Source organism: Lotus japonicus, chromosome 4 (assembly GCF_012489685.1).
Source record: "Lotus japonicus ecotype B-129 chromosome 4, LjGifu_v1.2".
Classification (NCBI taxonomy): domain Eukaryota; kingdom Viridiplantae; phylum Streptophyta; class Magnoliopsida; order Fabales; family Fabaceae; genus Lotus; species Lotus japonicus.
The window spans coordinates 31,443,995-31,459,765 of NC_080044.1; the positions used below are offsets into that span (position 1 = coordinate 31,443,995).

Genomic DNA, 15,771 nt, shown 5'->3' on the forward strand with positions numbered 1-15,771 from the left:
AATTATAATGTGAGTGTGTCTCAATCTGAATATGCAAAAATTGTTGGTAGTGTCATGTTTTTGATGAATTATACCAGACCCGATATTGCATATGCAGTGAGCAGATTGAGCCGCTATACTCATAATCCAAGTAGTGAACATTGGAATGCATTGCATCGCCTTTTAAAGTATTTAAGAGTTACTATGCATTGGAGTTTAAATTTCACTAAATTTCCTTCAGTGTTAGAAGGATATTGTGATGCCAATTGGGTTTCAGATAATGATGAGATAAGCTCCACAAGTGGATATGTGTTCACTTTAGGTGGAGGGGCTATTTCATGGAAATCTGCAAAACAAACATGTATAGCACGATCTACAATGGAATCTGAATTTATTACTCTTGAGTTAGCAGGTTAAGAAGTAGAATGGCTGAGAAGCCTGTTAGATGACATACCACTGTGGGGGAGACCTATACCTACAGTACCTCTTCACTGTTATTCACAAGCAGCAATTGGAGTTGCTAACAACAATGCTTACAATGGAAAGAAAAGACACTTACGTGTTAGACACAGTATTGTAAGACAGTTGATTAAGAATGGTGTGATTTCACTTGAGTATGTAAGAAGTGAAAGAAATCTTGCTGATCCTCTCACTAAAGGATTAACAAAGAAGATGATTTTAGATACGTCGAGGGGGATGGGGCTTAAGCCTTGAGAAAGAAGAAAGTATGGTGGACACCCAATTTGTTGGTCAAACCAAGCCATATGATTACTCTTGTGTATGCATTACATTCTCATCCCTATGACACGAGGTAATGCTATTTTTGAAAGAGATACATAGCCATTTGTGGTGGTGCTACTGAGACGCACTTGATGTATCTACGATAAAGTGCTTTTGAGACGCACTTAATCTACTTTCAAATAAAAATTATTAAAATGAAGTTTATTCACAAGTGACATGTGTGAAAGTGCTTTGAGAGACGCACTTAAATGCTCATGAGACGCATTTATTCACAGTAGACATGTATGAAAGTGCGTTGTGAGACGCACTTAAATGCTTATGAGACGCATTTAAAATTTTATGTGAATAAATATGTGAGTGAGATGGTAAAAGCCGCTATCTATGAAAGACTTGGGCAATCTTTCTAAAAACTCACATGTATCCCAAGGTTCGGAAAATGGCTTTAATATTCTATCGCGGCGTCTCTACATTTTTAAAGTTATAGTGTGTGTAGTGGGGGTTCCAACCAAGTCAAACAAGTTCAAGATTCGTTCACTCTTTTGACAAAATTTGTCGCCTCACTTCACTACGTGTTAATTCAATCCTCTGGACATTAACACTTAAGCACAAAAAATTAACTTTCTTTGCTCAGAATTTTATTTTAATCACTTGATTGCCATTAGTGGGGGATTGAAGGAGTAATGGCACAAGTAATTGTGTTTGAATTTTTTCTTTTCGGTTATCACATTTAAGTCTATATTTGTTGCCTCACATTCATTACATTCAATTGGTTTCAATGCCCTTTCTTACGGTTGTTTCCTCTGATACTAACGTTTTCATTCTCTTGTGATTTCAACGTTCATTAGTTTATGACTCTTTAAATTGATTTTATTACCTTTGAATTAAAAAAGGTTTCGTTGAATCTTGGTCAGTTTTCGATATGGCCATATATTTTATATAAGGGGTCACCTTGTTTGGGAATTGAACACTGGTTTTTTCCATCTAAAAATTCTGAGCATTGGTTGTAGAGTCTCCAGTACGTTTGGGTTCTGAGTGCACAATACCTAACGTGCAGCTGTGTTAACCTTGGGGAGCAAACCCGACACTGGATTGCACCGGAGGTCCGCCGGAATTTTTGCTTTCAAGGCAGTGGTTCTTCCACGGCGCAGCTTTCTCCCTTTGTTTTTTCTAACAAAGCTAACACAGTAGCCCATATTTTAGCATCGATTGCAGCGGAGTATCCAAATAAATGTTGGTGGGATGATTTCCCTACCCAAATTCAAGCTGCACTTTTAGCAGATGTATTCTCAGTTGTTATTTAATGAAATTTGCATTTCCCATAAAAAAAAATTATAATATTCAATGCATCCCTGGTTTAAAATCTGCTTTTTTTTTTCTTTTCTTTTTTTTTAATGGTTAACATCATGTAAACCTGGACTCAAATATAAAAAAAAAAAAACTTCTAAGGTAGGTCTCGTCTGAAACTAAAATTATCCTGGGAAAACCTTATCTTTTTATATTAATTGCATATTTGCACATCTGGGGAGTATATATTTTTTTTCTTCCTCTTTTTTATCCTAATATAAAAATTATAGAACAATAAAAAATTGTAATAACACATTTTTTATAGAACCTCATTAAGTGGCACCCTAAACTTTCTCACTTATTTAATGAATATAGTTATATGTATATCAAATAAAATCTTGAACTGTATATCAAATCAAAACACCCGAATTAGTTGCCAACCTTTTAAATTAGTAGATATTAAATGACTATTTTTTCTAAAACTTAGAAAATTTGAACCAATGAAAAATGCACATGTGGAAAATAGTAAGGAAGAGCCAATCAAACAAATACATGTATCATTTAAAACACAATATGACTCACTTTGGTGAATGAGCTTTATATATTATAGCTCAATAACTCGTGCGCTGCACGGAATTTTAGATTGAAATTTTTTAATAAAAAAATTAGTTTTCATATTAAATTACAAATAAGTCAATCGTGTATAAGTCAACCGTGTAATATATATATGAAGAGAAAAATGGGTAAATGAAATTGTGTTTTTATACATCAAACATTTCCAAAAACTTCCTTAAACACTACATTTACATTACTGGTCTGTTGTTTGCCCGACTCATCCATTACACAAAGTTTAAGACTCTTTCTTGAGCGTACTCTAGAGAAAGCTACATATAACTGACCATGAGTGAAGACGAGTCTTGAAAGGAAGAATCCAACCTGAGATAGTGTTTGTCCTTGGCTTTTGTTTATGGTCATCGCAAAACATACTGCAATTGGAAACTGTCTTCTTCTGAATTTAATTTAAAATTTGGAATCAGAAGAAACCAAGTCCATTCTTGAAATGTTGACTTTGTCATTAGCATTTGTTCCCGTGATAACAATTGCACCAATAACACGTTCACCAAGTTCATTCACAATAAACCTGGTTTCATTGCATAAATAGGCTACTTGGTCTATATTTCTTAAAAGCATGATTGGAGCACCAACTTTCAATAATAGTTTGTGGTTAGACATTCCTGAACTTTTAGTGTCGTTCAAAAATTATGTGGTAAATCACTCACCTCGAATTTCAGAATCCTTATCAGATCGCAAGGCAAAGTCGAAGCTTAGATATTCATGTTCTGGAGCAGCTACCATGACAAACATTTAAGTGTTTATCATTTCAACAGGCTCTAGTGTAGGGGCCAATATTGCTCTATCTTGAAAGAATTGTGGTCTTTCATTTTGCGCGGAAGGTCAGGATATGTATATTTAATCAACTCCATTAATGGGTCATGACTAATTGGGATGAGCAGATCTGGCGGGATTTGAACATCATACTCTCCAGCTCCGAAATCAGGATGATCACCATTTCCAATTTTAAGAATCCCTTTGATTTCTTTTGCTTCATCAGTCGTCTCAGATGCGGTTATCTGCATGTTGTTAGACAATTTCATAACTTTGTAATGCTTCCACAATGATGAAGAGTTTACAGTAGCTTCCACAACCTCCTGTTTGCTTCCTCTAGTTATTACAGGAATTATTTGTCTAAAATCACCTCCACGTATTACTACTTTTCCTCTAAAAGGTTTATGTACGTTGTCTTCATTTTTCAACCTCATTAAATCTTGAAATCTAACGTCTAGAGCTTCGAAATAAAACTTTTTCGACATTGGAGCTTCATCCCATATAATACGGTTTGTTTCAAGCAGAAACTTTACTCGTAGACTTCCCTGTTTTATATTACATGTTGAGGTCTCTGTAGCATCCAATGGAATGTAAAATTTAGAATGAGTTGGTCTGCCTCAAGGCAAGAGTAATGATGATATGCCACTGGAAGTAACATTAAGCACAATTAGTCCTCCGGATCTAAGTGACGCGAATAAAGTGTTCCAAACAAAAGTCTTCTCGTATACAGACTTTTGCTCGGGTGTAAGCATACTAATCGACTCTTCATATTGTTCCTTTAATGGATCTTTGTTCATCGACAATAAATCTATTGTCAAATTGAAAGATTTCATCATATTCTGGAGATGGCAAAGATGAGTAATCATTTAATGACCTACCATTTCTTTGGAGCAACTTCTCAAATTCAATGATACATAAAATTTTCAAATCAGCATCTGCGATTGGTAGTCCTGCAGTCGAGAAGGAAGATTAACTAATGATTTTTTACTGTATCGAATATAACTAATGTTGTTTACACACTTTGCATAATTAAATCCAAGCAATAATTATATTATAATAGCACTATTTTAAATCTTAATAATATAACTTGAAAACCAACATACCTGGATCATGTGAAGGTATGAAAAACGGTAGAAAGGGGGGTTTTGAATAGCGTTTTCAGAATAAAACTTTCACCTTAAGATTTTAGCAAATCTTTCGAGACACAAGTAAAGTGCTTAAGATAAGAGATTAGGAAAACACACAAGGATTTTATCCTGGTTCACTTGATGAATCACTCAAGCTAGTCCAGTCCACCCGTGAAGGTGATTTCTTCCTTCTTAGAATGAAGGCAATCCACTAATCAGAGAATTGTTACAACTGCACTTGAAACCTACAAGTGACTACCAATACACTGACTTAGCTCACACTAAGATTCACTCTCTTAGTCTTCTCTAGGATCCGATCAACCTTGATCTCCTAAAGGTAAACTAAACAACTGTTTAGGAAATATTGTTTACAAGGAAATTGCTTCTTAAAAGCTTGTAGTAAACACAATGAATTCAATGAAGAAAGAATGCTTAGAAGATTTGAGTATAGCTTGCGCGTATGAGATTCTTCCAACCGCATCTTTCAATCTTCAGCCTCTATATATACTCCAAGGATTAGGGTTTGAACATTGCATGAGAATGCTACCGTTGGAGGGCAGATCTGGAATTTCCAGCTTTTGCTGTGGTTGAGAATGTTAGGTTAGGTCGTCAGGATAGTACATTTGGTTTTGTACTTTGGATAGCGACTTGACCTTTAACCTAGTATACTTCTGATCAGAGGAATGTTTCATGTTGGAACTTGTGAAGCTTGTTGATCAGAGTCAGAGGGAAGCATGGATCCTCTGACCGTTGTATCTTCTAATTCTGAACTCAGATGAGAAGTACTTAGTCTTCAGAGCCATTTTGCTTCTGGACTTCAGAGTCTTCACTTTTCAGCTTCTGGATCTTCAGAGTCTTCTACACCATCAGAACATCTGAACCTTCCGTGTGTCTGGGTTGTCAGAACGTCTGGATCTTCATAACTTAAAGTGAGTTGAGTCCATATCAGAGCTTGAATGACTTCAGATCTTCTGAAGCTTTTCTACTGTTCAGATTGAACATAGAGATTGTGAAAGCGTTGCTTGGGTCACTCTTTAAGCACAGTGCTTCTGATTTGTGTGAGATTGTGTTAAGGTCAGAGCCTGTTAAGAGCACACTCAGAAAACACGTTAGAGTACCACAATTGTTCATACTAAAATGTTAACTTGTAATCATCAAAACATAGAGTTGTACTACTCGATCAAAACTTGATCTTACATCATGAAATGTTTTTCTTCTATGGTGTAGAATGCCTTTTGATAAGAGAAGTCATCTTGCGTCCCAAACATCATTAGGTTTTGATATTGAATTCATCATTAACATTCTTACAAAGAGTTTCCTCATTTCTTCTCTGGAAGCTAAATTAAATACTTCTTTAATTGCATCTATATATTCTTTGACATATGTTAGCAACCTCAATTGATCGAATGCTTCCTTAAAAGTATCATATGTTATTCCCTTCACCATTCTGGTACTTCTATATGATGTACAACCCTTTTGCATATTTAGTAGGATTCTCATGTAATATAACTCTACGATGCCTTGAGGGATATATTGTAGTCTGCCAATTCTTGGTTTTCAGAATCTATCTTTTTTATGATAAACAAATCTACTAGAAAATTCAACATGTGTTAGATTCCGCCCACCCCGGTATTTCGCATTAGTTGCAAATCAAGTCATAAACATTATGAATTTTGTACCACTCTTTTCAAGAACATCTTCAACGTCTTCATCATCATTATAATATACCAAATATTCATTTGGAAGATGAAAAATTAGTTTTGCACCGACAACCATCGTTTGTGTATGGTAAAGTCAAATGTTCTCCAAGCTGCCTCATATGGAGAAAGATAACGACAATCATAATATTGTTTTACTTCGTCCACTGGCTCTTTGCTTGAGCATCGTTGTCCTTATTTGAAATTTAAAGCGTTGCTCGGTCTACGCCTTTGTTGATATATTTGAACAACTACTTTATAGCATTTGACTTGTTACAATACTCCACATTAATATGAGCTTGATATCTCATAAGGAGAGTGAGATTGTAAGACACATCATACCTGCAATGTAGAACATGCCACATTACCAAACTTCATCAACTTTTATGCCCTACCTTATTGTGAATTATGTCTTTTTCTTTTTCGTGTCTTGACTGATGCACTTGCCGCATTATCCATGTCAAAAAGGCAGCTAGGTTTCTAAAGTGTGAAAGAGAACATATTTTCTAAGTGTTGTGGGTCTTTGATGCAAAGTCTCGTAATTCTATGTCTATAAAGTCTCGTAATTTTTTAAAGTGTGTTTGGCTCTACTTAGGTTTTTAAATTTCAAAAAGGAAGGATTAAGCTTAATTATGATGTCACGAGCCATGATATTTGATCAGATTGTGTTTATTTTTGGAATAATTAAATTGTCTTCCTAATTTCTATTGGTTCAAATTAGGATATTTCATATTTCAGGGATTAAATTGTTTCATTGTTTCAATGTATATCCTGTTTACAGTTTGTGCCAATATATAAATATAATGTTTTATGTCAAAAGTAATTGGATAACCGTATAGTTTTTTAATCAATTTATAAAGTAGTATCAATATCAATATCAATCAATATATATTAGAAAAGAAGAACTTCCATAGTGATGTGTCAGCACCAAATTAATTCTTAGTGACGTGTCAGCACCAGATTAATTCTCATAAAAATTATTCCACGTGTCAATTTGTTAGAGGATATAATTTTCAATTGATATATGTTTTAATTTTATATATTCTAACCTAATTAATTGATATTATTTTAGAAGATATAATTTTCAATTGATATATGTTTTAGTTTTATAGATTCTAAAATAATTGATTGATATTATTTTAAAAGATAAGATTTGGTCTTTTAATATATTTTAAATTTATTTTTAGAATATATTGATTAATTTTTATTGAATTTTCGAATTTTTTATTAATTCGGGATTTTATGAGTTTTTATTGTGATTTGCTAGATTTTGTTAGTTTTTATGTATCTTTATTTAATACATTTTTTAATATTAGATTTGATTGGGATTAAGGTTGTTTATTTCTTAATTTTATTTTAATTTATCTTATTATTTATTTTATTTTAAATCCAGGAAATACTTTATTTTATTTTAGATTTACTTTTAGAGTATATTAATTAATTTTTCTTAAATTTTTTGATTTTTAATTAATTCAGGATTTTATGAGTTTTTATTGTGATTTGCTAGACTTGGTAGTTTTTATCTATCTTTATTTAGTACCTTTTTAAATTTTAGATTTGATTAGGATTTAGGTTGTTTATTTCTTAATTTTATCTTATTATTTATTTAATTTTACTTCCAGGAAATATTTTATTTTATTTTACATTTATTTATAGAGTATAATAATTAATTTTTCTTTAATTTTCAGATTTTTAATTAATGCAGGATTTTATGAGTTTTTATTGTGATTTGCTAGATTTTGATAGTTTTTTACTATCCTTATTTATTGTTTATTTTTAATTTTAATTTCATGAAATATTTTATTTTATTTTCGAGTTACTTTTAGAGTATAAATGAATTTTTATGGTATTTTTATTGAATTTTCATATTTTTATTTAATTCAGGATTTTATGAGTTTTTTATTGTGATTTGCTAGATTTTGGTAGTTTTTATCTATCTTTATTTAGTATCTTTTTAAAGTTTAGATTTGATTAGGATTTAGGTTGTTTATTTCTTGATTTTATCTTAATTTATCTTATTATTTATTTAATGCTAATTCTAAGAAAATGGAGTTGATTTGGTGCTGAGGGTCCACAAAGCTACCATGGACACGCAGAGATTTGATAGCTGCTATTTCTACCTCTGCCACATGTCGCGATCAGGACAGAGGTATGCCGTAAGATGATGTTACGTGAAGAAGAGTTTATCATGTTGTGATTGATGGCTTGTGCCATTTCAGTTTATCCTTTGTTCGTAATTCAATCCTGGATTCTTAAATTTCACATATTTTGTGTGTTTTGATCCAAAAGTTTACAAATTTTTGCATAGACCCTTTGACGAATCATTGTTGAAGACGTAATGTTTTGATTCTGATGTAATGTTTTTTCTATTGTTCTTCTTCCGCTTTTGTATTTTTTTAAACCAGATTTTAGTATAGTTTGTAGAAATCCATGCGTGTGAAACCATTCTAAACCAGATTTTGGTATAATTTATAGAAATTTACGAAACTTAGGATAGCCTGAATTTATATTCATTTCTCAAATTTTGCCCGTTTTTATTCTTCATGTTTGAGCTGTGTGTATAAGCATACTATTTGCACTGTATGTGAATGATGCACAACTTACTATTTTTTTTTAATGATGCACATGTCAGTCAAATTGATGAAAGCATATGAAGAGCTCACATTTAATCTTCATGAGTATGTTTAGCCCATTCTTAAGGTTGGTTCATGTTTTCCTCAAACTCATTAGTTTTGCATATACTCATGTTTTAGTATGCCAATTGGGTGACTTATCTTACTTTGCTCTATGTATTTCCTTAAGTTCAATTTAAATTGATTGTTAGTATAAGTTTATTGGTGAAGTAACCACAATTATTTTGGGTGAGAGAATTATTTTGTTTTTTTCTCACATATATAGATAATTTGTTGGGGTGCGCACATATGGAGCAATACACCATTTTTTGTTTCTCTTGACTGAAATGTGCCTTTGATTTATTGTTTCACAAGGGTTCCACCCAAAGATTCACAAATACACTAAATACAATTCTTTCACCACAGTCCTTTCAAATTGGTGAAGGAGGGTATTTTATTTTTCAAGACTTCATTTTGGGTTTCTGTTTCAATCATCTTCATGAATTGATTTTGTTCTTCAACTAATTGTAAGATGTCATATGCTTCAAGGATTCCTGCTTTTCTCTTCTTAATCAAAAGCAAAAGGATTGAGGAAAAGAAAATCTTCTATGGTGCAGAATATTCACCAATTGGGAAAAAAAATAACACGTGTCATTCTCAGATTAATTCTCATAAAAAAAATACATTTTAAAATTTTAGATTTGATTAGGATTTATATTGTATATTTCTTGATTTTATCTTAATTTATTTTTGATTTATTTTTAGAGTAAAAAAAATACATTTTTAAATTTTATATTTGATTAGGATTTAGGTGGTTTATTTCTTGATTTTATCTTAATTTATTTATTATTTATTTTTAGAGTATTAATTGATATATCCCAAACTTTTTTTAAAAAAAGTGAGTTTGAAAGTTATAGCTTAAGTTAATTTTTTAATATATTCCCAAATAATAATAATAATAAGGCTTAATTCCACTTTGGGCCCCTGATCTTTAATTAATGAGCGATCGGGGGCCCCCGTGTTTAAACGTAGCGGTCAGGCACCCCAACGTTTAAAAAACGTGCGTTCCAAGCCCTTCTGTTAAGTGCCGTTAGTTTGACCAAACGGAGCCAGATCAGGGCTTTTCTTTTTCATTTTAACATTATCTTTTTCACCCAAAAATTCCCCCCCGATTCACAAACACGCTTCCCCCCAATTTTTACCCTAATTTAGCAAGAGAAAGAGAAGAGGAGAAGAGGGCGAGTCGCCGGAAATCGCCTCCGGCGACAGCGCACGACGGAGGTCGTCGGAATCAAAAATTTCTTTGTGGGTTTTGTTGCGGACGAGGAGAGGAGCACAACAGTGGTGTTGGTTTGTCGAGATCGTGAGCGGTTCGCCGTAGATCGGACTTTGAAGGTGGCGGTCCTCTGGTTTCATGGTGGTGATGGCTTCCAGGTGGTGTCCATGGTGGCTGCCATTTAGGTTCGCGCGAGGATGATGAGGATGTGATGGTGTGACCGGCGGTGGCTCTCATGGAAGAAGAAGAAGAAGAAGAAGAAGAAGAAGGAGGAGGAGGAGGTGCGGTGATGGTGGTGTGGCCAGCAGCGGGCTCGCGTGAGGAAGCTCGCGGTGGTGGCGGCTTGGCCGAAGAGGAGTGGCGGCGACCATGGAGAAGAAGATGATGTTGTGTGGTTTTAGGGTTTTCTGAGAAAAATGGAGAAGAAAGTGAGAGAGGGAGAGATGTCGAGATTGAGAGAGAATTGGGGGGGGATTTTTGGGTAAAAAATATAATGTTAAAATGAAAAAGAAAATCCACGTCACTAGCTCCGTTGGTCAAACTAATGGCACTTAACAGAAGGGCTTGGAACGCACGTTTTTGAAACGTTGAGGTGCCTGACCGCTACGTTTAAACACGGGAGGGCCCGATCGATCATTTTTTAAAGATCAGGGGCCCAAAGTGGAATTAAGCCTAATAATAATGATAACATATGTGTGCGGATATGGGCCGGTTGGGTACTATAGTACCCATACCCGCACCCATACCCACTATTTTTTGCGGGTAATTATCTATACTCAACCTCATACCCATTTAGCGGTTTTTTACCATACCCATAGTGGGTATTTTTTGCGGGTACCCTATGATTTTGAGACCCATTGTCATCCATAGATTTAGATTTTGGCAAAGATGGATAGCTTCCTGTAATGATATTGAATTGTCTAAAGGTGGGAAGCTTCGAGTTGCTACCCACGTGAGTATGGAGACGAGTACATGTAATTTTTAAAAACACGGGTATGGAGATGGTCCTATTGTACCTACCCATTATCATCCCTACTTAGTTGGAATAAACACAATAATGTTATACTTTATGATATATCTTACACAATCCTGATTTGTGCTACTATCACATTAATTTTTTGGGTAAATGGTCACATTGGTCCTTGAATGTTTGCACCGACTTCAGAATCGTCCTTGGATGAATTTTATTAGGTTCGTGGTCCCCAGATGTGGCAAAAAATAGTCATATTAGTCCCTGACGTTAAAATCCCCTAACGTCCGTTAACCCAATTAATAAAAGTCAACATTATCTTTCTAATTTTCTTTCACTTTGGTCCCTTTCTTCTTTCTTCCACCCTCTTCACCCCCTCCTTCCATCATTTTCACCAAAACCCAATTTCAAAATTGAACTATCAGCATATGTTTCCAATTGGATTCTTGAAAGGAAGCACAAAAGGAGATAGGGATCTGTAAACAATTCTCCACTGAAATCAGAAAGGCCAAAAATTCAACTTTAATCACACAGTCAAAATATTCATGAACCCATTTTCAAGATGAAATATTTCTGTGATTCCCATTCCATATTTTCTTTCCCAGAAAACAAAAACATACACTTTCTTTTCATCCTTCACCAGAATCAGTGAAACAAAAAATTCACCCTCCTCTGTTTTCATCCTCAAAACTAGAACAGAGAAGTCAAAATGCAACAGTAAACCCAAATTTACACACAGAATTCATGGTTTTCATACAAACAACACTTTCTCTTTCAGCTCAGGACTAGTCTCACAACCCATGAAAACAAGACCCAGATGAAAAAAAAACAACAAATACACACAAACACTCAGAAAATGTTGCTCTTCTGGTGAACCAGCAAAGACCCAGAAACTTTTTTAGAAGCTTCAACCATGGGAATTCGCTGCAAGAGACTCAGATCCACATGGGGGTTGTAGAACAATGGTTGCATTGACTTTGTGAGGAGAATGGTAGCTAGCTAGCTAAACTAGTGACACACGCAGTGAGGTTCTGAAACAGGAAGGGATGGTGTTGGTTTTGTTTAATATAAGGAGACAATGAGATCGTTGAAAGATTATGGATGTGATTAATGGGAGGAAGTTGCTTGGTTCGTACCCGTGTTGATGTTGTTGTTGTTGTTGTTGCAGAGTGAGAGTGGCAAAGATGGGGGTGGGTTTTGGTGAAAATGATGGAAGGAGGGGGTGAAGAGGGTGGAAGAAAGAAGAAAGGGACCAAAGTGAAAGAAAATTAGAAAGATAATGTTGACTTTTATTAATTGGGTTAACGGACGTTAGGAGATTTTAACGTCAGGGACTAATATGACTATTTTTTGCCACATCTGGGGACCGCGAGCCTAATAAAATTCATCCAGGGATGATTTTGAAGTCGGTGCGAACATCCAGGGACCAATGTGACCATTTACCCTTAATTTTTTTTAAGATTAATATGTTGATAATTCTTTATATCTATGATTTGTGTTATCGTCTTCATATTTACGAAGAATGTGAAACGAGTTCCTCTTGGTCTCAATCGGGCTTAGAAGAGAAGTCTTTATCTCCACTTTACTCATCAATTATGACTTTTCTATTTCATTCGTTGTTTAATATATTTTTAATAATCAAAATATTAATTAATGTATCAAATACAATTGACATATTTCCCGTGCAACGCGCGGGTAAAAAACACTAGTATTTTTAGAAGAAATTTAAAACTCCCAAAATGATACTATAGTACTATCTGAGTACAAAAAAGTTGGATTAATTACGACATTTAAGGATTAATTTAATCAAAAAATATTCTTTAATGTAATTTAATCAAAATTTTATAACGGAGGTTTAGTAAACATTCAAATTGTCAAATTTTTGTCAATCTTATTCTAAAGCTGGACTAAAATGATAATATAGATTATAATCAAATATTTGGTCATTTATAACAAAATAAAAATATTGATCTGGTCTGTTTAGCAAAAATGATTTCAAAAATACATGTGAAGAGGCACATGTGGTCTGTTTAGCAAAAATTAATGTGAAATCTGAACTGTTTAGCGTGAATTTTGGATTGCTACCTTTATTTAATTCTTTGATTTAATCTATTGATCTATTGATTGTGTATACAATTTAGACCAATGAAAGAGACGCATGTGAAAAATAGTAAAGAAGAACCAATTAGTAAAATATATGTGTAATTTAAAACAAAATATGACCCATATTTTGATTGATGACTTTATATATTATTAAAGATTAAGATCGGTCTGGGTTCACACCATTATTATATAGGGAACAAAGTTTTCAATCGTAACCATCAAAAAAAATGCAGAAGATGATTACAGGCTAATTTGGTCCATCTGGTGAAAATATGTGGCTCCATTAATGATATATTAATATATGCTTCTTTTTTAGTTTTAATTTTTTGAACGGTTAATTGAAAAAAAAGTAAAATTAAAATATTATATCTTTGAAGTACAATATCCACTCACGTTTTAAAAAAAGTATAGTATACATTCATCAATTTAAAAAACATTCATCAATTTAAAAAAGAATTAGTAAAATATTCTTCTTTTTAGTTTAAAAAAATATGCTTCTTTTTTACTTTTTTTTAACCGTTAATTGCAAAACAAAATTAAATTGATTGTTATATCTCTCAAGGATATTATACATTCACGGCAAAATAAGATTAGCAAATTATTAATTATTTTCCACATGTTGCATTTTTGTTAGAATATTCCTAATTAAACATGATTTAATTTTTTAGTTTCTTTATTTATTGAGTCATTAATATGAACCAATGAAAATGCATTAATGTGGACCAATCAAATTCAAACATTTGGAAATTCATTGTAACAACCAATAGAATAAAAACATGTGTAATTTAAGTTGTAATATGACCCACTTTGGTAGATGAGCCTTATATATTATTAAGATTAAGATTATGTTTCTCAGTTTCAAAAAAAAATTCTGTTTCTCTTATTTTTATTTCCGTCTTTTATTACATGTGGGTGGAAGTGTGAAAGAAGTTTTTCCCCTAATAAAGAAGTTGTATTTGGCATATTTTCTGGCTAGATGACATGAAATATGAGTGCGCGCGTTGGCGGAAATGATGATGGGATGATAAAGGTTGATTGTTTGGTGTCACATGGAAAATGCTTCGTATACAAATCCATTTTGGGTAAATTAATGAAACTCATACTTCTAAAAATTGTAACAACTATTTCATCCGTTACTATGTGTAAGTCAATTTTTTAAATTCTTATTCTCATAAATAAATTTATGTCACTTTCTAATATTTATAATATTTAAGAAACATTAAATATTTTTTCCAAATTTATCCTCATATTTAATATGAAAGAGATGGTGAAATTTTGAAATATTAACTTAGAGAGAAAAACTGATAAAAAATTAAATAGGAGTAATCTAGGAAAGTTAATAAATTCTTTTACAAATTTATTTTTAGTAACTACTTTTTTTAATCTAAATAAAGTACACAAAAGTGACTTATAAATACGAATGAAGTATGTTATGTGATCAGGAGCATAGAATCCCAAATGTTCTATTTTTAGGGATGATGTCTTGGATTTCAATGAGGGTTTTGCAAAGGGGAGTGATGTTTGATAGAGGGATTGTCTTCTTTTTCCAGATGTTTATTCTATGTGGACCCTAAGACCAGTTAAAGATCACTTTGCGCCGTTAGGGTTGGTTTCTTCAAGTTTTGTTTGTGTCGACATGGAAGAGGCTGGGCTAGATTCAATCGATTGTGGGGCTTTGGTATTGGTGGAGAGAAGGCCACAGGTCATGGGGCTTCATGTAACATCTTTGGTTGTTGGTGATTTCTTGGATTCGTTTGGGGACTTGTCTCTACAGTGCCCTATGGTATTTGAGATACCCTTGTCTTTTATGCTATAGAAATTGATGGTTGTGGACTCTTCTTCTCTTACTGCGGGGCGTTGCGTCGTGGCTAGAGCTATAGAGGGGCTTGTCGTCTCGCCTTTTGAGGTTGCTTCAGTTTTAACACCTTAACTTTTAGGGGTCACAAATAGTAACCTGCTCAAGAAAATATGAAATGAATTCCACCAAGGGTTCACAAATGCGGGTATATTTTTTCTTTTATTTCTTTCCAAAACCTGCCATGCATAAACCAGCTCATAAATATGTTAAGTTCAAACGCTGCATACATCTTCTGTCATGTTTTGAATGATAACAATTTTCAGAGAGTCTTAATGTTATACTCAGTCTTTCAATGTGATTTTCTTTTTCAGGAAATATAATTCATAAATCATATCCCCATCGTCTGATGACAACGTACAAACTACTCAAAGATCAATTTGGTCAATATACAAGAAAGGTCAAAGCAACATGGCAGACTATCAGAATGAAGAAAAGACAAATATGAGGACCTTGTGACCAAGCAAAGAAAGACCAAGGCTTCAAAGAAGACTAACCAAGAAAAGGGAAGTCCAATCTACTACATCATCTGATTAGGAACAAAGTGGAAGATCATGAAGACAAGAAGATCAGAAATGTTAGAATACACTATGTAACAGAAGATCAATGCTAGTGGATCGTTTGAGAAGACTAAAGTTATTAAAGATCATCATCATCGTCTGTATCAAGTGATATTAAAGGAAGCGCAATCACTAGAGAAAGAGCGGTTCATTCAATTTTGAATCCTCTGACATTCAAGAA

The 15,771-nt window shown here is 33.4% G+C and overlaps 1 protein-coding gene across 1 annotated transcript; it reads right to left on the reverse strand.

The window, feature by feature from the left end:
- Positions 1-3,395: 3,395 nt before the first annotated feature.
- LOC130712617 (uncharacterized) lies at positions 3,396-3,824 on the reverse strand. The gene has a single exon (XM_057562442.1). It carries the CDS (start codon positions 3,822-3,824, stop codon positions 3,396-3,398), a length of 429 nt encoding a protein of 142 aa, XP_057418425.1.
- Between the last annotated feature and the right edge of the window lie 11,947 nt (positions 3,825-15,771).

Excerpts from the sequence above, each read along its gene's own strand:
- LOC130712617 (XM_057562442.1), bottom strand. The coding sequence starts at position 3,824 with ATGAGGTTGAAAAATGAAGACAACGTACATAAACCTTTTAGAGGAAAA.